Source organism: Tachypleus tridentatus, chromosome 1, assembly GCF_004210375.1.
Source record: "Tachypleus tridentatus isolate NWPU-2018 chromosome 1, ASM421037v1, whole genome shotgun sequence".
Lineage (NCBI taxonomy): Eukaryota > Metazoa > Arthropoda > Merostomata > Xiphosura > Limulidae > Tachypleus > Tachypleus tridentatus.
Genome location: NC_134825.1, coordinates 126,928,167 through 126,955,167, shown reverse-complemented (window position 1 = coordinate 126,955,167; position 27,001 = coordinate 126,928,167). Strand labels below are relative to the sequence as shown.

Genomic DNA, 27,001 nt, shown 5'->3' with positions numbered 1-27,001 from the left:
GTATTTTTATCACAAGTCCATGTGTAAAGTGATTTTCATGTTAAGATTAGAAATAATCTTCTTTGTTTCAAAATATCATACATCATTTGCATAATCTCCTAAAACGATTTCAAATGTTTGTCTGTAGTAAAACTTTGTTTTATCTGTTATTTTCTCCAAATAATGTTGGTCAATTTGACCCACCTTCTGACAAATGAAAGTTCAAAAGCCAGAAAAATTGTGATATTTAAAGGAAATTGTCTGCTTTTTAATGATATTATTAAGTGTTCTTAGAGAACTTGTTTAGATGTAATACTGTTGTGATGACTGTGTGTAAATACATCTTTTTAGTTAATGATTTCACTTCATGTAGCTCAAAGTGTACACAACCTTTTAGACTTATTTTCAAAATTTAAATCAATTACTTTTTAATCAAGGTACATAAATACATTTGGTTTTAAACATAGTTAATTAACCAAATTTTAATATTATATTAGTTTTAAGTTCTTAACCTCATAAAAAATGTTTAAAAAATTCTCGTTCATTCGTAAGTATGAGAATTGAGTCCTTTGCTCTGTAGATTTTTCCTCTTCTCCAGTTTATTGAACACGTTTCTGAGAAATAAGAAATGTAACATAAGTTGCTCATTATGATCTAGATAAGGTATAATTTTTATAGCTCTAACAAATTAGATAATCAGACCCACCTCTTGGAATTCCATCTTTCACAAATGCCAGTAATTATCGTTAGTGTGTCACACTATATTATTTGTACCCAATAAAAAACTATATTTGTAATTTGTCAAATGATCTGTATGCTGTTTCTCTTTATGCAGTGTTGTCTGTTTTATCATGTTGTTTCAATGTTCTTTTAATGGAAATTACAAATTACATTAAAGAGCTCAGCTGAATTTCTTTGAGGATATTATTACATAGTTAGAAAGCCAGAAAATTGTCATATTTATAGGACAGTGTTTTCTGTGTATTATTATTGTGTTCTTAGTTTTATTATTTAATTATATGAAAACATTATTGATTGTATCAATATCTTTAGTACATAAAAAAGTAAGCGAATGTTTCATGGTAGTTGAACTGACATTAACATATCGAAATTGCTAAACAAAAAAGCCTCAAATGATTGGAGAAACACTTCTTAAACCCTGCATGATGAAAGCAGTAAATCTTATTCTTGGAGAAGCCAGTGCAAAGAAGATGCAGCAAGTATCCCTGTCAAATAATACTATACAGAGGCGCATTTCTAAAATGTCTATGGATGTGAAGGAACAGGTTTTGACTGAAATCAAGGGTTCCTCATTGTTCTCCCTTTAGCTCGACGAGTCAACAGATGTAAGTTCATATTCTCAGTTGCTTGTCTTCGTGAGATACATTAATTCAGGTGACATCAAAGACGAATTCTTATTCTGCAGTGCACTTGAAACCACAACAAAAGCTGATGATGTCATGGAAAAAGTTTCAACCTTTTTTTCAAGACGAAGATCTTCAATGGGAAAACGTGTGTGGGGTTTATACGGATGGGGCACTGGCTATGCTGGGATCGAAATCAGGATTCCAGTCGAGAGTGAAGAAGCCAGCACCTCAAGCAAAGGGCATCCACTGCATGATTCACCGATATGCCCTCGCCAGTAAGACTCTCCCTGCCTCTCTGCAGGAAGTACTTGAATCTGTAATCAAAATTGTAAATTATGTGAAGACTCAAGCACTCAACACTCGCCTATTCAAAGAACTATGCAAAGACACGAATGCTGACCACGAAGTCCTTCTCTTCTACACAGCAGTACGTTGGTTGTCGAAAGGAAACGTTATTAATCGTGTCTTTGAAATGAAAGATGAAATAAAGCTATTCCTGGAGACTCAAGAAGGGAAAGATCTTGTAGCTCACTTCGAAGATGAAGCATGGAATAAAAGGGTTACGTACCTAGCCGACATTTTTGACCAGCTGAACAACCTCAATTTGAAGCTTCAAGGAAGGGAAACACATGTTCTCCTTTTTCAAGATAATCTTCGGGCCTTTGTTTCCACACTGCAGAACTGGCATTGGAAAACCAATCTTGGAAACGTCGCTATGTTTGAAAAACTTTGTGGAGTGACAGATGAGTCTCAGATCCAACTGGATCAGTTCCTCAAGGATGAGATTACCAAACATCTTCAGTCTCTAGAAAAGGAAGTCGAGCGTTACTTCCCTGAGCTATCACAGGAACAGGAGGCCCTGATAAGGAACCCATTTTGTACTGAACTTGATGTATCCAGCATCCCAGATGATATCCAAGATGAATTTCTGGATCTAAGGAACGACTCTTCAGCTCGTGACCTCTTCAAGGTGAAATCCGTGACTCAGTTCTGGTGCGCTATGTATCACTCATACTCCAAAGTCAGCATGATAGCTTTACGTGTCCTTGTTCCATTTGCTTCTACCTACTTGTGTGAGGCAGGATTTTCCACTCTTGTCAATATAAAAACAAAGAATAGGAATAGATTGGATGTTGGAGATGACATGAGACTGGCTCTAACAAACGCCCGGCCACGAATTTCAAAGCTTGCTGCTGAAATGCAACATCAGGCATCTCACTAGCTGGGTTGGATAGCTGTTCAACCTATGTTAATATTATTTTAAGAAATATATGTTCTTTTTGTGAATTTAGGTTGGACCAACATGATTTAATTTGGTAATAAATAATTACAGAATTTTTAAATATTTTTTTTAGATGTTTCTTTCCCTCTCCTTCACAGAAAATAAAAGAAAAATTAAGCTGCTGATAGTAAGCCCTAAGTAGGGGGTCACATGGGTTTCAAACTTTTAGGTAAGGGGTTGGTTGCGAGTGCCAAAAGGTTAAAGTTATGTTTCGTCATTTACAGCTTTAGAAAACTTAAGTTTTTTCGGATCAATCAGGAGGCATTGGCATTGAAATAATCTGGAACCAATGATATTCCAGAAGAAACAGAGAGTAACATCTTGCTTTTGTTTCTCTAATGATGGATTTTTAGTACTTTTTAATGTAGGTAGAACTCAAAATAATGCTTGAAGCAGTTTATTCAGTAGGAGTACATTTTTAATCTTTTTTGTTTTTTCTGGAAATCCAGCTCCTAGCTTCTGAAATTGCTTTATTACACAAGTCATCAATATTATACAAACTAGTGCTGTATTGTATCCCTTTATGATCACTGTAATATAAATTCAATTATATATACAGTCAGAACCAAGTCCTTACAGGTTAAGTATTTGTCTAGCAACACGACCAGTATGCTTTATCTCTAGCCATAAATGTTTACTGCATATGTAAAGATCAGCTTGACCTCATCAATAAAAAATAAAATTAGTAGTGGTGGAAGTAAGGTTTGTTTGTTTGTTTGAAATTTTTCACAAGAGCTATATGTGCTAGTCATCTATAATTTAGCAGTGTAAGGCTACAGGGAAGGCAGCTAGTCATTAACAGCCACTGCCAACTTTCTTACCAATAAAGAGTGGGATTGATCATCACTTTATAGCACTCCCATAATTTAAAGGGCATGCATATTTGTTGGGATGAGCATTTGAACCTGTGGCCCTCAGATTACGAGTCAAGCACCCTAACTATCTTGCCATGATGGGCTGATAGAAGGAAGAAAAGATGATAGGTATGATAATATAGAAATAGACCAGCTCTGAAAAAAACAAACCCTATGCCTCAACACTAGCTTTTATAGCACAGTGATATCCATTCACTTTGAAACACAGATGGTCATAACTAACCTGAGCACTGGAACTAGTATACTATTAATTTGATGTAAAACATGTTAAGAAAATAGTTACAACTGTCAGTATGTTATACACTTATGGTAAGTGGGTTTAATTATCCAAGTTTAATCTTCTTTCTTGGTGTGATAATTTGAGTATTATATTCATAAAATTGAGTATGTTGTGACACATCATTAAAATACAACAAAACCATCAATTCTTCCACTTATGGATACAGTAATAACTTTCATGGTGAGCTTCTGTGTACTCTGTCTTTTAACCCTTAAACAGTAGCCATCATCAACTGATGCTAGTACTTACAACATTCCTGTTGTTTAATGGTTAATCCATATATAACTTGAAATTGTTTGATCAAACAAAAATTGTAGATTTTCATAGGAGGTTAAAACTTTTTTTTTTTTACATTATAAAACTCATAAAAACATGAGAACTTGTTTGTAGCACAGAAAAAAACACACACCAAAAACTTTAAATTTGGCATGCATTGTGTTTTATGTGGAAACCTTTCTAGTTATGAAAATCACATATATACAATGAAAGAACTGAATATTCACTTATACAAGTTAGTATAAGTACTAAACAGAAATATTTATACAGTTCTAAAATGTTCAGAAATAAAACAAAGTACATGATTGCAGATTAAATTGTAATTAAAAAGTTTATTTCTATTTATATTACATATTTATACTTATTTACAACACAACATTACAACAAAATGGTGCAAGCTTACACAGCAACTTCAAGAGTTGTAAACTGCAAGTGAAACAGAACATAAAGTATTCTTTTATTAATTTTCTTAAATGTTTAAATTGTTACCTAAATAAATACATAGGAATCAATATATTTTGTGTTTCACCTTACCAATTGGAATGACAATGTTTTGTTTTTGCTTTTATACATTCTGCTACATAAGAACTGATTTTGGGATTTGAGTTTCTAAAGTTACTTTGAAATAATTCTTTAAAAATCAAATTTCACTAATAAATTCAACATTTTAATAACATCACAAAACATGCTTATTTTCTCAACTGTCTCTCAAAAAACTGAATCTAAAAATTTGTTAAATAGCTTGTACAAGTCATTTAGATAACTGAAAAATGTTAAATACCTTCTTGAGATTTCAAGCAAAAATGTCTTTAAACATTGCACCTTTATTTGGATTCATTAAAAAATTAATATACAATGGACCACTCAAAATATTCAGGAGGAATAAAATATGTATTAAAGACAAAAGTAATTTTGTCACTGAGGTTTTGTTATATAACTAAACAATAGGGGCTTACATGTATCTTCATTCTCTGAAATGCCTACAATTACATAAATTACCATACGTTAAATTATGTACAAGTTAAAATGTTTAAAATATGGCAATTAATATACTTTAATTTTGTTTCTTTTCCAAAGTTGATTGAAATCCACTTAATACATTTTCATTATTGAATGAAGTTAGTAAAACATATAACGAATAGGCAAGGTGCTAGCCAATGTCATATTTCAATCACAGCTTTCAATGACAAATTTATTATTCCTTGCTTTCTTGCCAAATATCAAAGTGTTTTAAAAGTATATTATAAAATGTTGTTATGGTTCCAGTCTAAATATAATCAACTGATGTTATAACTCACCAGAGTAATAAAACTAAATCTAACACACAAATGCAGACAGAATATGCAACTAAAATACTAGCTGCAGCTGGAAGTGTAAACTATGTTAAGGTACACATCTAAATTACAAATTTAATAGTGATATATTTATATATGAAGTTTATTTAAAACTATAGCTAGGATACCTACAAGAAATGGTAAATAAACAGAGAATAGTTGTTCCTTTTAAACTGTGACTAATATGAATATGCATTCATATTAATTTTCATATATCATTTTAATTAACTGATATACAGTTGCTATACGTTCTTGATGTATAAACCAATGAAACCATGGGGTACATGGTCACAAGTACATTGTCACCAAATGGAGTTTTTTCTACTCATTGTGGCCACCATTCACATAAATAATGGCCTGCACCTTTGGAATGACATTTATGCTGATGAACCAAGCTATCAAATATTGAAGATGGCTAAATATTGTCAGCTTAACCACTTTATTTTACTACTGCAGATATCTAAAGTCAGTTGTGTATTGTGGGGATGATAGTTACATTAACGTACTTGACAGGTGCCATAGAACAGCAAACAGTCTTGTTGAAAAATATATTTGTAAAAATGGCTCGTTTTTACAAATATATTTCTCTACAAGTGGGTTTTCTCGACACTGCTGAGTCTTGTTGAAAATTTGACAGTTTTGTTCAGCTGTCTATGTGGTATCCTAATGACACAGGCCAGCACTCAATGATAGCTATATTAAGCAGAAAAGCACTAGTGATCATATATTTGTGTTTCCAAACAAATGCATCTCTAGACAGCTGGTATGGATATTAAAACGTTTATTAAAATAAAGTAGAGAACAACGATTTAATACCCATACCAGCTGTCCTGAGAAACAATTTGTTGGTATGTTGACCGAGAAGTAATTTGCTGTGATGAATAGTGTTCATTTCACTGATGACTGAGCATGCCAACAAAATTTATAAGAACTCTCTACATATAGCAGCATTTCTTTTCTTGGCATAATGCATCAGCCTCTGCATGTTTCAGTAAATTTTAATTTGTCTATACAGTGGCTGTTGATGCATCTTGGTATTTAGGGTACAAGTGTATGAATAACATTTTCATTACCAAATATAGTTGCTACAGGAAGCCTCTATCAAGCAATCTATATACCATAAGAAACAACTGGGTACAACAATCATAAACATAATATTAACTTTACACATATATCTTTTAAATTAAGTTTTCACGTAGCTAGTTACAATTCTATAAGTTAAGCTTTGCTACAGCATTATACCTTAATATATGATTAAAACATTACTGAAAACAAAATTATTGTCTTGATTAATTACATCTACTTCACCTTTTCCAAATTAATAAATTTTCATTATAATTGCAGTTTTCAGCAATTTTTACAGAAATAAACCTGAAAAAATGTGAAACTTCCAAAGTTATTATTTAGCCTAAAAATTTGAAACAAAGTACAGACTTCTCTTACTTTTGAGTGACATATTTCATTATTTTTAAATGTGTAGCTTTTGTTGAGCACATATAACACGTTGAGCTTAAAACAATATTTATCACAGAATATTTAACACATATGCACAATTAGATCTGGAGCAATTAATTAATTGAAAATGGAACAAAAAATATAAATTCACTTCACATTTAAAGTACAAATACATTGAGGAATGGTTAAGTTCAAAGCAGTGTTTTCCCATCTGTTGATACAGTTATCTCATAGTTACTCACTCTCCTAACATGTACTTAACATTTCTGTCTTAATTTTCTATTATTGAACTTTTGTGTTCTTACAACTGATAAATGTCGTATAGAGTTTCAATCTAGTCTTACATATAGTAAAATGGTAAGTATTTACAAAACTCATTGTTCTCAAAGTCACAAAACATTATAGTTACAATCTGATCATGCACCTTACAATTTGAAGAAGCAATTAATGAATTAAAAAGAAGCTTCTTAAATTCTATAAATCATTAATTAAATTCATGTCTTTAAGCAACAGTAATCACTTTATAGCTGAAAACACACAAAGAATTGAAAATTATCATTTAAATTATTTGTAGCAATGTTCCAGACCTGTTTATAATTTCAAATTTTGTTTTATTCACCAACATACACATCTTGTTGAAACTCAAACAATATCAATTATATAACCATTTCAAAAGAGATTTTTTTGGAATAATTTCAAGTATGTAAAAAATTATGATATACATACATGTATAACAAATCAGAATGTAATGAAATATGCTCTGATCATGGCTTTAACCTGGAAACCTTGGCTTGCGCTAATGTTCTAAGGCATATACTTAACCAACTAAGCTATTTTAAGTTATGTAATGACAATTTTGACTTTTAAATAACCATTCCTTTCAAACAGTATCTACAACAACACACACTAGGCTACTTCAACTTTTTTCACATCAATGCAATATAATAAACTGTTACTCAACTGCCCAAGCTGACCCATAGTGATAGAATTTTGAATCTTTTCCAGGATCTATAACAGCATAAGTCAAAATACATTAATTTAAGATACTGAAAAATATACTAAACGTATATTTAGAACACAATTTTTTTTAAAAATCTCTTGCACAACTCTATTTTTTGAAGAATGATAAACAACAATACATCCAATATAACTCCAGTTTTTCAAAGAATATTTCCTGTGGCAGAATTACTAGTGGTAGCATTAGTAATGTAAAATTCTTTCAAGTGAGATCTTCTGATAAGTCAACAAGGAAAATGGATGCCATGCCTGATCAAAGAAATCTAATAGTAATTTGTCTGTTAACATAATGGTAAGACTATGAAACTAACCTAGGTTATAAGTGCTAGGTAAATGAGGACCAACGTTATACTCTGCTACTTGGCTAGATAACAAAGAACTTTGGTCTCATTTCCAATTTGAAGGCTATCCCTAACATTATATAGTAAAGGAAGAAAGATCGTGAGAAGTTAAGGTACATCTATTTTTTTCAACATGCTATTTTTTTCTCTCTTATTTGCAAGACTTCCTTATCAGTACACTGACCAAGTTTGGACTTAAATAAAATTCAGTTAATCTGGTGATGTTTACTCTAATATTTTTCTGTTGCTATTCATATAACAGAGTAAGTCTAACAAGTTTTTTTTTAGCTACAGTGAGTGCAGTATGTTGTCAATACATATTTATCTATATCTAATTCTTGAGAATGGTTAGGGCTACATGCATTCAATGACAACTGTGTGAACAATGTTACATCCTTTTGCTTGAGTTTGGGTACTGTGTGTTACTTACAAAGACAATAAACATTAAGACCCACTTTTCTAAAGTTCTTTTCCTTTGTTTTTGTTTATTAATCTAAAAAAGTTTCTACACATGACAATGAAGAAGAAGAATGCACAGTTGTACAACTGTTGAGAATGACACCCCAACTGAACATTAATCTCACGTTGAAGATGTTTTTCATTTCAATGAAAGTTTTTTTTTCTTTCTGTTAATTATAGTGGATAATGTATTGAGACAGTTAACCAATTATGGTATTAACGGATTTGTAATCAATGAGTTACTTGGAGGAGAAATTTTGTCAAGAAATATGTCAATTTTTTTAATAATAAATATCCAGAAGTTTTGGTCACACCAATGTTGGCATTTGTAAGTAACTTAACTCTCCAAATAAAACAAAGCTTTCTTTTTCATAGTAAAAATTCTCCAAAAAACTAGCCTTTTATGAAATTTCCAGTTTCTTCTCAAATGCAGGTGTTACTAAGTGACCTAAATGATGGCATATCATGTAAAAAATTTAACAAACCATAGAATATACTCAGTGACACAAATAACCTATGCTCCTGATAGTGACTTGTCCAGTATTTAAGTCTTCTGATAGTTCTCCATTCTATTCAGCTTGTTTATAATGTACTACTGCTAAAAAAAAGAAAAAAGAAGCAAATGTGAATTTGGCAAGGGAGAACCACAGACAGATAATTTTTGCTTTCATATTTTGATATCATAATGACCTGTTAATTATTCAATGAACCATGAAATATACAGGTGAAAAAACAGCAGATTCTTCATAATACACAACAGGCTACATTGAAAGGGCAATGTATAAAAACTGTTATGAGACTACTTTCCTCTAATTTATCTATCCATTTTAAGATGTTAAGTGAATCTGTGCCTGACCAATTGCACTGTGCATTGTTAAGTGTTATTCTAGAAGTAACCACTATGGCTTTGGAGTGTTGGAAAATAGTACTATGTAGTTATGCCACACGCCGGTTGTTAAAAAGCTACCCAGAACTTTAAACAAAGATAAATGTTCGGAAAACCTCTGAATAGAAGGCTTGACTTTTATTCCATAGTGGGAGTTTACCCAACATGAATTTTAAGCATATGACACTTTTAGTGCATGCTATCCATACAGTTCTGGGATATGACATTTATTAAAAAGATGTGAATTCAGCTGATCAGTTTTGTCCAAATAGGCAGTAGGACTGCAGATTATATTTGGGTCCATAACATGATTTTCAATACATTAGCTCAATCATCTTGCAGAAATGCAAGGTACCATGGACCTTTATGAGGACACTTCTCATTTTCTTTTGAAATGGGCAGTAGAAAGATGGTCAAGATAGTAAGAAGTTCAAAAACTGTTCCTCAAATAGTCAATAATTGTTTTATTAATAAGGCACTTCCATCATCTGTAAAAAATTACCAGATTAGATTTAGAGCTTTAGAATTTTTCAAGAGACTGAAGGGTTATTCAGAGCTAAAAGACACATAGTTGTAAATAGTTATGCTGTCTCTGCTGGTTATAATAGTTTCATTGCACAATATTTTATCACCTACAAGCACTTTGTGATGTACCAACAAGTTATTATGCTAGAGCAATAAAATCATATGATCATGTTGGTTACTCTGGAATGGTAGACTAGGTGAAATTATCAAAATTCTGTTATTTTTAGTGAATGATGGAGAAGAATATATATTCTTCAAAAAGTACTAAACTCTGGATAATAGATCATCTGGCATTTCAGTACATCAGATAAAATAACTGCAAATTGTCAGTAAAAATCTAACAGTGATTTCACCTGCAGATGATTGAAAATGCAGATGTATCAGGTTCTGGAAAGCAACTAGCATTTAATATTTTCCCAACATCATTGAGATAAACTATTTAATTTTTTTGTTAATAGAATAATGTATTATTTTCAGTTTGTCCAAATTCAGAAACACATTGCTTATGTATATTAGTAGTCACTCAAGTGTTGATATGAATAATATAAAAGTGTGTATATATATATGCAACTCTTGATGTAACCTCTTATATTTTAATTAAGTTATTTTGAAATATGAATATTATTAATAAAAGCATATTCCTTATAATTCTATAGTAACTATATGTTTTATAATACATAAATTGTAACTGTATATATTTATATCACAAAATTTTGCAATAAACTTATTTCTCAATGCATATTCAGATTCACCCTTGATGAAAACATTAGCACAAAAGATCACCCAAAAATCAAGATTTCAAAAGACAAACATTTCACCCACACAAAATAATGTGGTTTGAAAACTTACATATTAATAATCAGTGTCTTTTTGCTTATAAGTCTCACTACATTTACATCACACTGGCAAACAGAAAACTAACTTTGAAACTTAACCAACTGGTAAAATAAGGGCTAGTCTTTGCTGAAATTTCTATTAGTGAATACAATGATCTTTCTGCCTACTACACACAATAATACATTAAACCAAGACAACAGCTGAACTAAGAATGTTCATAAATTATTTGAAGTGCCATCTACATGACTCAACTGATCTTAGCATAGGTGGAAAAGCCCTGCAAGTGCTGTGAAACTGATACTCTACCAAATAAGCTGCTTGGATAGCAGATAATCTCCAACTTTGTTATTATATAATCATGTGTGTATGTAGATATCTACTTTAAAATGATTTGTTCTTCAACCAACAATATGAAATCCAATACAACCCAGCATCTTCAAGCTCCAAACAAGCATATTGTTAGTTAGTTAGTGTGTGTGTGCATTTTCATAGCATCTCCAAGTTGTCAACATACACACACATTCCAGATACAAGCCAACAACACAATCCCTCACTATGCAGGCCAAACCAAGTATACAAACAGATGTCTCAAGTTAAGCTAATATAAGAGGAAGCTAATAAATTTGCTCTGACTTAGGTTTGAACACAATAAAAGTAATAGTTTTAAAAAAATTATGCTTTATATTGCTGTTTTTCTTGACTTAGCCAAAGCTTTTGATTCTGTTAATCATAAAATATTGTTAAATAAATTATCTTATTATGGTTTTAGAGGCATTGTTTTTGATTGGTTTTTTTCTTACTTTCACAATAGAAAGCAATCGGTTTGTATCCATAATAATTATAGTGATTGGCTTACAATTAATGTTGGAGTACCATAAGGTTCTGTTCTGGGCCCTTTATTATTTCTCATTTATATAAATGATATTCTTTACCAACAGTTTTTTTGGAGATATCCAAGCCTATGCTGATGATATTGCTGTTGTCTATAGTAAGCCAAATCTAATTAATGAAGCCATTATTTCTAGCGATCTTAATAAAATTAAAAAATTGGCTTTTCTGTAATGACTTATCCTTAAATATATCTAAATCTTTTCTTCTTCAGTTTAACCTTTATGGTGTCATTCCAGCTTTTCCTTCTATTTTTTATCATTCTAGTGATTGTTATACTTACCCTAATTGTAAGTGTCCCAAATTGACTCAAGTTTCCTCTGTTAAATATTTAGGAATTATTTTAGATCGAAAATTAAATTGGCAATTTCATATTAATTCTTTAGTTAATAAATTAAAATATAGTTCCATGCTAATTTTTGAACTTAGTCATTGTGCTCCTTATCATATTTTGTTAAGTGTATATTATGCTCTCTTTCAATCTTTCTTACAATATTGTATTTCAATTTGGGGTGGCACATATAAGACTTTTTTAATTCCTATTCACAAGTTGCAAAAAAGTGTTTTCTCTCTTATTTTTACTCATAGGCTTGATACCGATTTCAGTAAATTTAACTCCCCTCTTTCATATGATAAACTTTATTTATATTTTTTAGCTTTATCTACATTGCATGTTTCTTTTAATAGGCCTTTTAAAGTCACTTCATATTTTACACGACTTCAATCTTTTTTTCCAATTAATGTACCCACACCACGTAAAACAGTTACACTTCATCAATATCTTTATTTGGCACCTCGTATTCATAATTTTATTCCTTATAGTATAAGATCTTCTATTAATCGTGTTAATCAAAAGAAATACTTAAAACAATGGATCTTAAATACTGATGATAATATTCTGGGAACTTTATATTGATTTTGTAAGTTTTGATTTTACTTTATTATGTGTTTAACCATCACAGGACGAGTTAACTCTTTGTTGATGGTTTTATATTGATATTTGATTTTTTGTGTCTAATTTATTGCTTAATAAATTTATTATTATTATTATTATTATTATTATCAACTGGGCTATTAAAGCACAAGATCCAAACAAATAACTCTCAGTTATATAGTTGAGCATGGAAGTTTAAATAAAGTTTATCTAAATTGTGAGTAAAAGATCAAAGGCTATTAACTGATTGTTTAATCTGGGCTTCATCTAAAGGATTAAGTCTCTCTTTCACCAGTAGTACAGTCTTGTTTTTGGCTTTAATGATTACTTTTAACATACTGTTAGCTAGGACCACATTATATTCAAGAGCAGTTCAAGCATTGTTTGGCATATTTTTAATGAAGCCAAGATTAAACAAACAGCAACTGAACTTTTACTTGCAGTTTAGCTAACTGAATTTTAAATGTTTCTCATACTGTTTAGCATACAATCCTCCCAGTCAAAGAAATGCTGATAAGATAACAATACAACTTGACATTCTCAAGCTTGCCAACAAACAACACAAATATTTTCAGGATGTAAACCTAAAATACTAACTGAACAATCACACACAGACACACAGTTTACCAAGCAAACCATTGATTTAAGCATCTACTTTTGAAAATGGTTTGATTCACCATCTACTCAGCACAAATGGCCCGCAAGGCTGGTAAGACTACACTTTGGATATTGATATTAAGAATCAGGTTATTACAAATTTTGCCCTGACTAAGGATTACAAACTAGGACTCTTGACTCACTTCGTTCTAAGGCTAATTTATTGACTAAATTGCTTGGACCCAACTCCCAGCCAAAAACTGAACAATCCCACTTCGACTTTTATAATGTAACAAAAAACCTTAATGCACAGAAGTTTACAATCTATTCCTTTTTTTTTGTGATACAAAATCTGACAAAATTTTGAAAAAATATGACTTAGCTTCATAATAACTGTACAATTTACAAGATTTTTTTAAGTTTAGATATTTAAGTATGATTGAAAACTACATATAAAATTGTTCCAGTAATATCATACTGCTCTGTTAGGTTATTATAATAAATACCTCAATAAAGTTAAAAAATATTGCAGTTATAGAAATTTACTAAAGGATTTCTCCCTTAAACAGAAGCAAAATAGTGTTTTGGGGCTAACTGTTTCTAGGAGGTGTTGCATAAATTGTTGGATAGTGTAGAACCTGTTGTATCAGAACATGCAATCCATATAATTGTAATGTATGCCAGTTAGGAATTATGAGCAGTTAAAAAAGACAGTCTTCAAATAGATACATCATCTTACTAGCAACAGCACATGCTAACTGATTTTACCTTGTTCCTGATCCTCAAATCAAACTATACAACTTTCTTCATTGCCTGTTTGAGTTTGGAGGCTTTGTTCCCAGTCTTCTGTTCTATTGTCCTTGTCAGCACTAGATCTATTTTTGAATGTTGATAAATGGATTTGCCTTGACAAAGGTTGTCAAAAAGTTCATCATAAGTGTATCCACAGTGACCACACAGGTTGCAAGCCAAACATCTTGAAACCTTACACATGCAAATAATAGGAGTAATGGTGTTTGATAATAACGTGCTGCAGAGTAGCAAAGTTCCAATTATGGTCAGTGGGGTTTGGAGCTAGCTGCTAAAATCCATTAGGCTCTGGTCTGAAAAACTAATGTAATGATGGACAAACTAGAAAAAAAGGCTCAAATAGTATAAGAAGTACTGTCATTAACAGTGGGATTTCTGCTTATCATATAAATTAGTCACAAATTGGTCAATTTTTGTTTAATTTGGAAACATTCACATTTCGCAAAAATTGGATAGTCCTAAAATTTTTTCATTTCATTCCTGCCACCAAAGCACCACTGGATGAGGGATAGATCCCATATTAAACCAAAATAGAGAAGAAAAATTATTTCTATCAAGCAGTCTTCAAAACTTATTTTACCACTGGAATTAAAACATTCTAAAGTTTAAGGAATTGCTTATGAAGCTTTGATGACCAACTACATGTTTTTAACAAGTAAACTATTTTAACAGATTTTCTGAAATAATTAAAAAGAACTTAAAATACTCATTATATCATTTTTGTTACATTATATATCAGGCACAAGCATCCAATGTCAGCTATTCAATTTTTTTTTACATCAGCAGTTACATTACACAATAATTGGTAAGACATCCAAAGATCACTTTTAAACCTAAAACTCTTTTCTTCTATACATTCTACTAGACAATTAACCATTACATGGGATTCTGTGAGTAAGAGGTTAGTTGAGCTGGAATCGTTAACTGAGCTTCCGAATCTGATCGTAAGCCTCCTATGGAAATTTTTGTGAGTGTTTCTTCTGAGGCACAAGACTTTAGAATTTCATTTTCATATTCTAATTGTGAGATTTTATCCATCAGTTCCAAGATTTTTTCCTTCAAGACCTCTACTTCTTCTCGAACAGCAAGCATAAGGTGACTCTTAACCAGGTCCTTAAAAAACAGCATTTGACAGTTACAAACTTGAAAATATTTTTAATATGAAAAAAAGATGGTGTTATGTACTAACAATCCCCTCCTTGGTAATTCATTAAAGATATATATAATTAAGTGGTTAAAAAGTAAAATAAATACTTAATTCAAGTTTTTTGAGATTATCACACAGTCTATAATTTTACTCATCATAAACAAGTGTAATACAATTGAATGCACAAGTTTTCACAACAAGAAATGTTAATTTTTTCTCCATAAGTTCAAAATTCAGCAATTTTTGCTAATAAATTAATGCACACGTAATCATAATACTTTTGGGCAACATAACAAAATGGAATAATTGTTATTCATGATGATGAGAAACTCATTTGAAGTTAAAATGTATTCTTAAGTTGGCTGGTATGGGTTTTTTTAAACTAATTAAAATAAAGTACAGAACAGTGTTTCAAACTTCTTAGGTCATCTTCAAGTCAACAAAGAGTTTGCAAGTAACTGTTGCAAGGCACATCTTAGGGACGAGGGTTAAAACAAGTATGGAATTGTAGGGGGCATTGCAGTTAAATCTTAGGTTATTAGTTAGTATAGGTATCAAGATGTTCCTTCATACTGTTTTGAGTTGTTGCATAAGTAAGGCTTCTTTGATTTTGTGTTTGTTTGTATTTATTTCCCTACTCTGTATTTGAATGTTTTCTATGGCTATATTGTGTTTATTTGATTTGCAGTGTTCAAAAATGTGTGAAGGTGTTTTTTGTATTCTTTGAATCTGGTTTCCATTTTTCCATTTATTTCTTCAATGTAGAAGTTGGGCCAGTTGTTGCATTGTATTTTATAAACAATGTTGGTGTTGTGTTTGTCAGTGTAGTTTTTACACAGAATGGACTTTAGTTTTGTAACTGGTTTTTGAATAAATATGATGTTTACTAGAATGTTGCATTTTAAGTTTTTCAAAATGTTGGTTATTTTTTTGTTGATGCTGGAAACATATGGTATGCAGTAATCTAAGGTTTTGTAGTTTGTTGTTTCTTGGGATTTATTATTGTTTGTTTGTTGTTGACTGTGTTGTTGATCTAGGTGTGTGTATAATTTTTCAATGGTTTTTGGAGGATATTTGTTGATGTTGAAGTGTTTTATTTTGGTTGATTTCATCATTATTTTTATTTAGCGATCATAGTTTTGTGGTGGTATTTACTTGGTTTATTAATATGTTGAGTTTTAGTTTTGTTTCATGTGCTGAGCCCCAGGGAATGGGTGATTTTATGTGGATTTCTGTCTTGAACTGTGTATCAATTCTTGTGATCTTTAGGTTAAGAAATGCTATTTGGTTAGTTTTTTCATGTTCACGGGTGAACTTGATTTTGGGGTGTATAGAGTTGATATAGTTGAAAAAAAAACTAAGTATGTGTTCTGTAGATGTGAATCCAGCAACTTTATCATCAACATATCTGTACCAATAGAGTGGTGGGTGCAAGGCTGAATTGATTAGTTTTTTCATATTCATGGGTGAATGCTTGGGTGTATGGAGTTAACATGGTTGAAAAAACCACATTTGTGTTCTGTAGATGTGAATTCAGCAACTGTATCATCAACATATCTGTACCAGTATAGTGGTAGGTGGCAGGCTGAATTGATTGCTGGAGATTCAATCTGTGTAATGAAAATGTTGGCTAGAACTGGTGGCATGATATTGCCCATACTTAAGCCATTTATTTGTAGGTTGTTCTGGTCACTGAAAAGTCAGTAAACGTTAATGTAGGTGAAAAGCAGTGGGTTCCATGAAACTTTCTAAACTTTTTTTTTTTTTTAGCTCATCATAAATAAATGAATGTCATCCAATGAAATTCCAATTAAGAAAAGGCTGCAAGATATTTACGGTAGAAAAATCTCTTACTAGTAAAATACAGGGGAAAAATAACATACTTTGTTCTACTACAAAAAGTTAGTGTGAAAAATAAATGAAATCCTCTATCACAATCACAAAATATTTATCTTTAGGCTTATGCATTTTGCTGTAAACAACATATCTACAATCTTTTGAGCTTACCATGGCTTGTTCAATCTTATTGTCTATGGCAACAGAACTGGAGCCTGAAAGGGCACTGAAACATAATAGTCAAGAGTAAATAAACAGCAACATGACAGGAAGTTAAAAAAAATTTAAAACATCTTCCAATTGTATTATGTTACATACCCTTCAAAACCATGAAAATATTTCAATACACAATTTACTAAAGGACAAAATACACTTGGACATTTGTAATGCAGAAATAGTAGAAATCCTATTAGATAGCTTTTAGTCACAGACATTTCAGTCAATATCATTGTATATTGTATCTACTTATAAAAACAAGTTCTTTTGGGAAACAATCTTATTTCTAAATAAATAAAATAATCTAAGATGTGGTCTATACTTTGAGAAAATATACAAAACAGATCAGACAAACTGTGCAATGAAAAAAAATCTAAAATTGAAATTTTATCTATCAAAGACAATGTGCTATCTTTAAACTTTCCATGGAAATTCTTTCAGGTTTATCCTACATTCAGTCAGATGTTAAAATGTTTCACTACAAAAAGATAGCATTTAACCACTTTATAGACCTTTAATATGTCATAGTGTTCCATACTACATATAATACAGAAAACTGATTTTTTTCTAAAACTTCAGTAGAAATAATGTTTTTTGTATATTTAACAAGGTGCTTTCTTTATGAACTGAAAATACAATTTATTAAATTATAAATTTGTTTTCATATTTATACAACTTGAGTAATATTTGCTTACAGTAACATTATTTTAATTAATAATTTAGTTTTGAATTATTCCAAAAATGCAAAATTTAGGATAATAATAGCCAGTAAATATTGAGTCAATCTTACTAAACAGTCTTACAGTGGTTAATAGCATTAAGCTTGTGTCATTTAGTTTAACTGCTTTTATTCAAACCTGAATTTCTACAACTGACAGAAACTCAACATTTAGTTGTAGGTAATTTTTATCTTTAAAACATTTAGCCACTTATGTAGTGATTTCTGTATGACTGTGTGTATCCATTCTCTGTACTTTTTGGCACTGCCATCCCTAAATCATAATTAATTTTTGTACATTTTTCTTTATTACTTGTTTCCTTACAACTGGTTACAATTGATTCTACAGACCTGCGACGGCTTTATTGTCTTGACATTTTTGCATGTTCTACAGTAATTTCTGCATGTTGAACCCAAAAATGACATCCATTTCTCTCCATCACATAAAAATTTTTTCACAAAATGTCATATGTACTTTCAAGTGAATAATTTGCATTGAAAATGGGTTAAATTTGTTATGCTTAAAATATTGACAACCACTGACTATAGGTACCTTTAGAACAATTGTGATGCAAGAGTCTTATTAATCATTACAGAACTCACAAGAAACACACAACTAATATATAAATGGTTAACAGGCCACATGACTTGTCATTTATGAATAGCATTTGTTTGTACAAGCACTTCGATGTTATTTTTTCTCCTTTTCAATATTACCTATTTGTTACTATGGCAACAAAAGATTGTGCAAATGACCCAAGTATATTCTGTTACATTTGTGGTAAATTTTTATCTGAGTTTTTTCTTCTTCTCACTTTGTAAAACATCCTTATATGACAAAAAAAAATGAAATATTTTCAAAATCTGCATAGCTGAATTCTAGCAAACCTGTTATTAAAATCAAAACAACTTTTATGAAGTTTAACGTTGCAGGTCTGTATTACTAATCATTACTGGTCATAATCTTGATAAACAGATGAAAAATGTAAAGCAGTATCATCAGAAACTGTGGCAGGTGTTTAGTTTTACAGAAAGATAAACTTCCCAACTGGGGTGTTCAGGGATATTGATATCCACCTTCACCACACTCGCAACTGAATTTTGATGTGAACCTTTGGAATTTGGATTTAGTTTTTCGGTCTGGCTTGTTTTTGTTTTACTCGACTGATACTGAAGTTTGAAATAGTGGCGTATATCAGAGAAGAGCGAACGTAGGAGTCCGGTCAGATCAAGGTGGCGGAGAGAAAGCAATCAAGGCCGATGGCGTAACGTTGTTCTTGCGTTATTCGATGACGTGACTTAAGGAATAGCTTGATAGAAGTACAGAAAGAAGCAGGTCAACGAACTATTTCTCAAAAGTCCCGTGGTCAGGGCCATATAGTGGCTAGAATCTATAAATCCACGTGCCTCACCAGTTTGCTGTGGGGGAAAAGAGGGAGTACCCTGAGAAAAACCGAATTTCACAAGACAGGCGCCGAATTTTCTACCTGTCCTGTGCCCCAAGTTGAAATGTAAAAAAATAACAAGTAATTAGTAAAGTTACAATGTGTGTTCATTGTTAATTTATGATGTCTTGGAGGCCATATATGTATTTTATGGGGACATCGTTTTGTGTGGGATGCTTGTCATGGTGTAATTTAGCAGTTAAGGAGTTACGTTTCTCTGCATTCTCAATAGTAACTGTAAGATAATGTTGTAAGGCGGTCCTTGAGTAGAGGTATGTTGCAAACTTCGTGCATGTAATTAGAGTGAATTTGGGTATTCTAAGGGTCATTCTTGGGACTCTGTTCTGGCAATGCTTTTTTGCATGCTTTATGTGATTTGAGCGCCGTATTAAATGAGAGGGCGAATGTAGGCTTTGTACATTTTAATGATAGTGTTAGATGTGCATCCTTTATCATTTCCTGTGATAAGTTGTAAGTGATAGATTCTCTTACCAACAGATTTGTTTATGATTTTGAAATATTGCGTCCAAGGAGAGTCGTGCATCGAACATTATTCTTAGGAATTTTGTATGGGAGTTTGTGATATTGCCTAATTTAAGATTTACTTTTTTCAAGTTCTTATGGTGTTTAGGCTGCGTCGGAATGCAATGGCAGTGGTTTTGTGTGGGTTTAAGAGGACTCTCCGGTCGTTACACCAATTAAGTACAGCATTAAGTGATTCTTGTATTCTGCTGCTTGCAATTGTTAGATTTCGCGACACACCCCAGGCAGCTATATCATCGGCGTATTGTGAAAAATAGGTACAAGTTAAGTTCGGGAAAGGTATGTTATTCACAAAACTTATGCAGAGTAAAGGAGATAGGACAGAACTTTGAGGTACACACGCAGTGATAATGAATGTCTTAGAGTATTGTTTATTTTAATCACTGCAGTGCGGTTAGTAAAGATGTTCAAGATCCATCTCATGATTATCTGTTTAGTGTTTAAGGAGTATAGGCGATACCTAATAGCGTTGTGCCACACAGAGTAAAAGGCTTTTTTGACGTATCCATATTTGCATTCTTTTTGTCACTGCCATTCCTATATCATCTCACATTTACATTTTTTTTATTACTTGTTTCCTGATGTATTTATCCTGACTGAAATTATGTGCCTCCTGTGAACGTGTAATAAAATTTAATATTATGTGTATTGGTTTTTTTGCTACTTCATTTCGTACAAAATATAGGGGTTAGCTCACTAAAGACACCAATTGTATGGTGTACAAAGCATCAGCTGAGCTACATGTTAGTCATCTAATAGTCATGTGTTATTGACTGATAATTCTTGTTTAACCCTGTACTTAATCTTTTCAAAAGAACACCAGCTTTCTATAATAAAGATAACTAAAAGGAGTAATAACAACATCGTATACACAAGTATTAAGGGTTTTTAGCTTATACTAACACTAAAGTGCTTATTGATAATCTGTTCCCAAACACTTTTTTAAAAATGCTTTCCTGTCAAACTTAATCCATTGTGAAAACTCCACATTTTGTTTGGAGCATAAGTAAAAAAAAAAAGAAGAAAGATAAACACTTCCCAGTTATCCAGTTGAACATCTTTTAATGATATTGAGAGTCTCACAAGTTGTGAAACACTTGATAATAGCAATTAGGTACTCAGACTAATAATTAAAGTTTAGCAGTAATTCGTAAGCATCATAGAACAATAGATTTTTTCCTCGGCTCATCCCTACAATGCTTAGTGTTAGGCAACTTTCGCTGAGTAACTTTTATTTAAAAAAAAAAAAATCCCTACCTGTTAACATGTAGTTTGCCCCTGAAAAAGAAAGGTCCACCTTTTGAAAGCGCTGGGGTTATGGGTTTTTATTTCATTTCTATCAAGACGTTTTGAAACTTGTGTTTTCCTGACATCATAGGTAGGTAGGTATTCAATGTTTATTGGCACAAAACTACAAGGCTATCTGTGCCAGACAAGATGTGGTACAGCAGAGGTATAAGGCAATTAAGGTAAAAAGTAGGAACTGCCAGAAAGACTGAAACAAGAAGTACACCCTTGCTGTCAGTCACCTGAAGTTGGCCTTTCCAGTCCTGGGTTCACGTCAAAATAAAAATTGAAATGTGTAAAAGAAATCGTGTTAAAACATTAAAATGTGTAAATCATGCTAAAACACTCTATAGTCCGATAAAAAACCTTAAATTAAGTGTAAAAGGCCAATGGCTCTTAAAAGTGTAAAAACATGAGTGAGATGGGCAATATCACGTTTTACATGGGCCAAAGTCAAGAGCAAACCTGCCTTACAAATATCTTTAAAATGGTGTCGTCGTTCTCGGTTGTAAAGACGGCATGATAATAAAATGTGGATGATTGTGATCCGAATGCCATATAGACCACACATTGGTGCAGCAGTACCAGATAAAAGGAAGTGGTGGGTTAAAAAACTGTGACCAATGCATACCTTGCCAAAACAACTTCCTCTCTTCGATCCTCACAGAAACAAGAGAGCCAAAGACCTAGAGAAGGTTTGATTTGAAAAAGCTTGTTACTGTGTTGCTCATTCCAGGTTGACTGCCATCTGGTGTACAGTCTGGATTTGATAACTGGACCATAGTCCATGTACTGAATGGGTATTGGGATGATAGATCCAGAACAGACAGACTTTGCTGCTCTGTCGGCCAGCTCATTCCCACAAATACCAAAATGACCTGGTATCCAAAAGAATTGGACGGAGACAGATGAGGGAGAAAGATGGGTCAGTTTGTTTTCGATAGTGATGAGAAGAGGGTGGTGACTATCATGGAATGATTCCAGGGCCAATAGACAGCTGAGTGAGTCCGTATATATTGTACACTTTGTATATTGCATTATTTTAATATGATTTAGGGCAAGAGAGATGGCATACAATTCGGCAGTGAAAACAAACTATAGGGGAGAGTGTGTGTGTGCCACAATCGAACCGTCACAAACCATGGCAAAGCCCACTGAGTCACCCGATTTGGAACCATCTGTATATATAGGAATGGATGGATAATATGAAACATGTTCAGCAAAGAAAGAACGATATTTCCAATCGGGTGTATCTGCTTTCCTCAGATGACTCAAAGATAGGTTACAATTAGGGACAGTAATTTGCCATGGCAGAATAGGCTGATTTGAATAAACTGCAATATTATTCAAGGATAAAAATAATTCTTCTAACTGTGCCTGGATATGGAGACTAAAAGAAACAATGGCAGATTTTCTGTTATTAAAAAGTCCATTGTGGTTGAAAAACATAACTCCAGGTAGGATGCTGTGGTGAGGATTGAAGTTTGGAAGCATACATCAGACAGTTGCAAACAGCAAATAGATAGAGGAGGTTTTTGAGATTCCACATACAGACTTTGCACGGGAGAAATATGAAAAGCTTCAATGCAAAGCCAAAGCCCCTGGTGATGAACAAGATCCAACATTTTCAGTGCTGAGGGTCTGGAAGAACCATAAACCACAGACCCATAGTCACGTTTGGATCGGACAAGTGCACGATAAATTTTGAGCATGGAGTATCGATTTGCTCCCCTAGAAGTAGAAGAGAGGACACGGAGAATGTTCAATGCTTATAGACATTTGATACGAAGTTGTTTAATATGCGATATAAAATTTAATTTATAATCAAATATAAGACCTAAAAACTTTGTGTACATCATCATCAAGACGGAGTTCTGGATCTGGGTGGATTCCCCGTTTGTGGCAGAAATGTATACAAACGGTTTTAGAGAGTGAAAGTTTAAAACCATTTGCCGTGGTCCACTTCTGTATCTGAATGATTGCAGTTTGTAACTGCTGTTCAATAAACCTCATGTTTGATGACTGAGAAGAGATGTGAAAGTCATCAAAAAAAGACCGTTTGCAACTGTAGGGGGTAGCTGTTCACTGATGGCATTAATTTTTATAATTAAAAGTGTGACACTCAGAATACAGCCCTGAAGGGCCCCAAGTTCCTGTGGGAAAAAATGAGAAAGTGTTCAGCCCACACAGACTTGGAATTGGCACTTCATTAAGAATTGCTTGATGAAAAGTGGTAAGTTGCCATACAATCCAAATGAAAGGTCTTGCAAGATGCCATATCTCCATGTTTTATCGTAAGCTTTTTCTAAATAAAAAAAAAACAGTAACAAGATGTTGTCGCCTTAAAAAGGCTTATCTGATTGATGTTTTCATTAAGAATTGCTTGATGAAAAGTGGTAAGTTGCCATACAATCCAAATGAAAGGTCTTGCAAGATGCCATATCTCCATGTTGTATCGTAAGCTTTTTCTAAATAAAAAAAACAGTAACAAGATGTTGTCGCCTTAAAAAGGCTTATCTGATTGATGTTTCAAGGCAAATTAAGTGGTCTATCATTGAACGTTGTCTTCAGAACCCACACTGAGTTGGTGAGAGGAGATTGTTTGATTCAAGAAACCAAATGAGGCAAGCATCCACTCTAAGATCTTACTGAGACAACTTGTCAAAGCAATTGGACGGTAATTCGAAGAAATCGTTGGATCCTTCCCAGGTTTCACAATAGGGAGTATGATAGTTTGTCGCCAAGCATCTGGATAGACATTTTCCTGCCATATCCGATTAAAGACCGCTAGAAAAATAGTAAGAGAGTTCTGGGAAAGGTGGCGTAACATCTCATAATGTATATTATCAGGTCCAACTGATGTATTTCCAAACCGATGAATTGCAAGTTTGAGTTCCATCAGTGTAAGAGGGCGATTGTAGTCATAGGAATGGTCAGTTGAAAAGGAAAGAGGCAGATGCTATACCTGTGTTTTAATGGCTAAAAAGGAAGGGGATAAGTTCAAAGAGCTAGTTACATGAGAGAAGAAGTCCCCTAGAGTATTTGCAATGCTCTGTGGATCTGCAACTTTGTGGCCATCAGATATTAAGACAGAGAGGGGGGCAAAAGTATATCTTCCACTCACCCTCCAGATCTTATCCCATATAACTTTTGTGCTGGTGGTTGAAGAAATGCTGGAGGTGTATTTAATCAAAGATTCCTTCTTGCATTGACATCTAACTTGCAGAGCGTGTGCACGGGCTTGCTGAAATGCAATGCGGTTTGAGAGCATGGGGTATCTTCGAAATTTATCCCAAGCATGTTTCTGAGTTTTTCGTGTTATAGAACAGGTAGAATTCCAGCAAGGGCGGGGATGCCGTGGGGAACATGTCGAGGTTTTAGAGATGCATCGAGTAGCAGCTTGTATAATACTGTTGGTTACTGCTGCTATTCAATCATCTATGGATGATTTACATAAGATGGCAGAATCACGTTGGCCTGGACAAACTTCCACCGAGGTACATGGGTCGGGTAGTATTGATCACGGCCAATCTCTCCTAAGATGATGGGAAAATGATCACTTTCTTATGGATTAATGCCAACCTCCCAGGAAAAGTGAGTGAGTAGTGAAGGGGAACAGACAGAAAGATCTATAGCTGTAAATGACTGACTAGGTGCATGAAAATATGTGTAAGAGCCAGTATTGATTAGAGCCAGGTTGTGGTTCAGGAGTGTATGCTCTATGGCGCACCCTCTCATATCAATACGGAAGTCACCCCAGAGGGGCCAATGCCCATTGAAATCTCCCAAGATTACAAAGGGGGTTGGCAGTTGCTTAATGAGGGTATCGACGTCTGATTTATTATAATGCATTTCAGGTGTAAGGTATAGAGAGCAAATAGTGATGGATCAACCCAAGGAGACACAGATGGTTACAGCCTCCAAGGGTGTGGTCAATGACAGGGATCAGGTGGGCTGATCAACCAACATTGCAACTCCCCCATGTCTCCGTCCTACACATTGCCTTTCGTTCTGCTATAATGAATAGTGTCAGATAGAAACTATATTTGTAGGCTGTAGAAATGTTTCCTGCAAAGAAAGACATATAGGATGATATAAGTCAATCAGATCTTTGATGTCAGTCGCATTTTATTGGAAACCTCGACAGTTCCATTGAATTAGTGTCGCCATGTATAATTATTTCAGAGGAGAATATGGTAAAGAGTCCTTCTGCTTACGACCACGTTTTTTTCCTTATTGGATGTGGGTCTATTGCCCTCTATGGATTCTGCTCTAGCTCGAATGGTCGGGTCTGAATTTATTGTTACATGTACTGATGATTGAGAGCGCAGACGAGTGGTTTGTTTAATTTTTGGGGTATCAAGAGACGGAGACCCCATGGAAACATCTTGACTTGAAAAAGGTGAACTTCGGCAATGTCTGGAAGGTGTGATCAGGACAGAGATGGAAGGAGACACTGATTCGTGAACTGTGTTGATTTTGGGAAGTGTTTCATTAAGATTTGCTGGTGAAGATTGTGTAGGGGATAGGGTAAGGTCTGTTTGGACTCCTATTGTAGTAGTAGAACAGGTTATAGCAGCATAAGTTCTGGTTGGAATAGGTAATAATAATTTTCGACCCTCTGTGTAAGTGAGATTGTTAACTGACTTGAGACGTTGTACTTCTTTTTCTTCTACCCATTTAGGGAAAGAGGTAAAATTAGAAGGATGCTTACCATTACAGTTTATACAATGTGGTTTGAGTTGGCATTCAGTGGTATTATAGTCCTTACCACCTCAACGGGCACAGGTCAAGGAACCACAGCAAAGTTGTTTTGAATGGCCAAATTGTTGACAATGGAAACATTGTACAGGAATTTGGAATATAAGGTCGCACCTTACAATTCAGATACCCTGTTTTTATTGTGGTGGGAGGACGTGGTACTGTAAATGTTAGTATTAGAACACTAGTTGGTTCCAGAATGTCTCCTGAATGTAGCTTTTTTACCGATTTAGGGGAGCCAGCAAACCCTTCTAAGCCCTTCTGAATAAAAAATGGGGACATCTGCCCTAGAGGTTTGTCACTTAAGGAATGTAAAATTAAGAATCGCGGGACAGATTCAAGTGGTGAGTTAGGCTGTACAGATTCATCAATGTGTGGTCGTTTTCCAGAAGTCGGGTTTTTCTCGATGGTTTCAAGTTGTGTTATTTTTTTGTTTTAAAAGTATCCATAATAAATAGAAAAATTTTCGGTGCCCACTGACCTCACCTACCATGGAGCTCTACAGTGGGACGCACTACAGTGCCTTAATGGTACTGCAGCGACGCCAGGATTTCGTGAACACCAGTGTCAGACACAATGTCCACAACACCCGTTTTGGACGTTCTATGCTGGTACTCAGTTGACCCTAGTCCAAATGGACTAGCAGATTGATCCTGGGAGGGGCACCCCAAGACCGGAGTTGGAGTTGGACCCCTCAACCACCAGGATCCTCTCCTTCCCTTCACGGGTTACCACGCACGGCAAATACGCAGGTGAATGATTAGATCCCAGAGGAGGTAAGCTGTAAAAACAGAACCTTCTCTGGGAGGTCCCCTCACCACGTACAAGAATCCACATCGAGGGATTCTGATATCGTGAATGTTAATATGCAGACAAAGTTTGCACACTAATCTTTGCTATACAACT

The 27,001-nt window shown here is 33.5% G+C and overlaps 1 protein-coding gene across 4 annotated transcripts in view; it reads right to left on the bottom strand.

The window, feature by feature from the left end:
- Positions 1-4,364: 4,364 nt before the first annotated feature.
- LOC143222944 (uncharacterized) overlaps positions 4,365-27,001 on the bottom strand; it is a 39,944-nt gene continuing 17,307 nt past the window's right edge. For 2 of the 4 annotated variants that reach the window (XM_076450180.1, XM_076450188.1), the window contains exons 3-4: positions 17,297-17,351; positions 6,889-15,255 (exon numbers count right to left, since the gene is read on the bottom strand). In XM_076450180.1, coding sequence (XP_076306295.1) covers positions 15,019-15,255; positions 17,297-17,351 — 292 coding nt within the window. In that variant the 3' untranslated portion in view covers positions 6,889-15,018. Of the gene's footprint in view, positions 15,256-17,296; positions 17,352-27,001 lie in introns of all 4 variants that reach the window. The other 2 variants (XR_013012595.1, XR_013012596.1) reach the window with 2 other exon arrangements.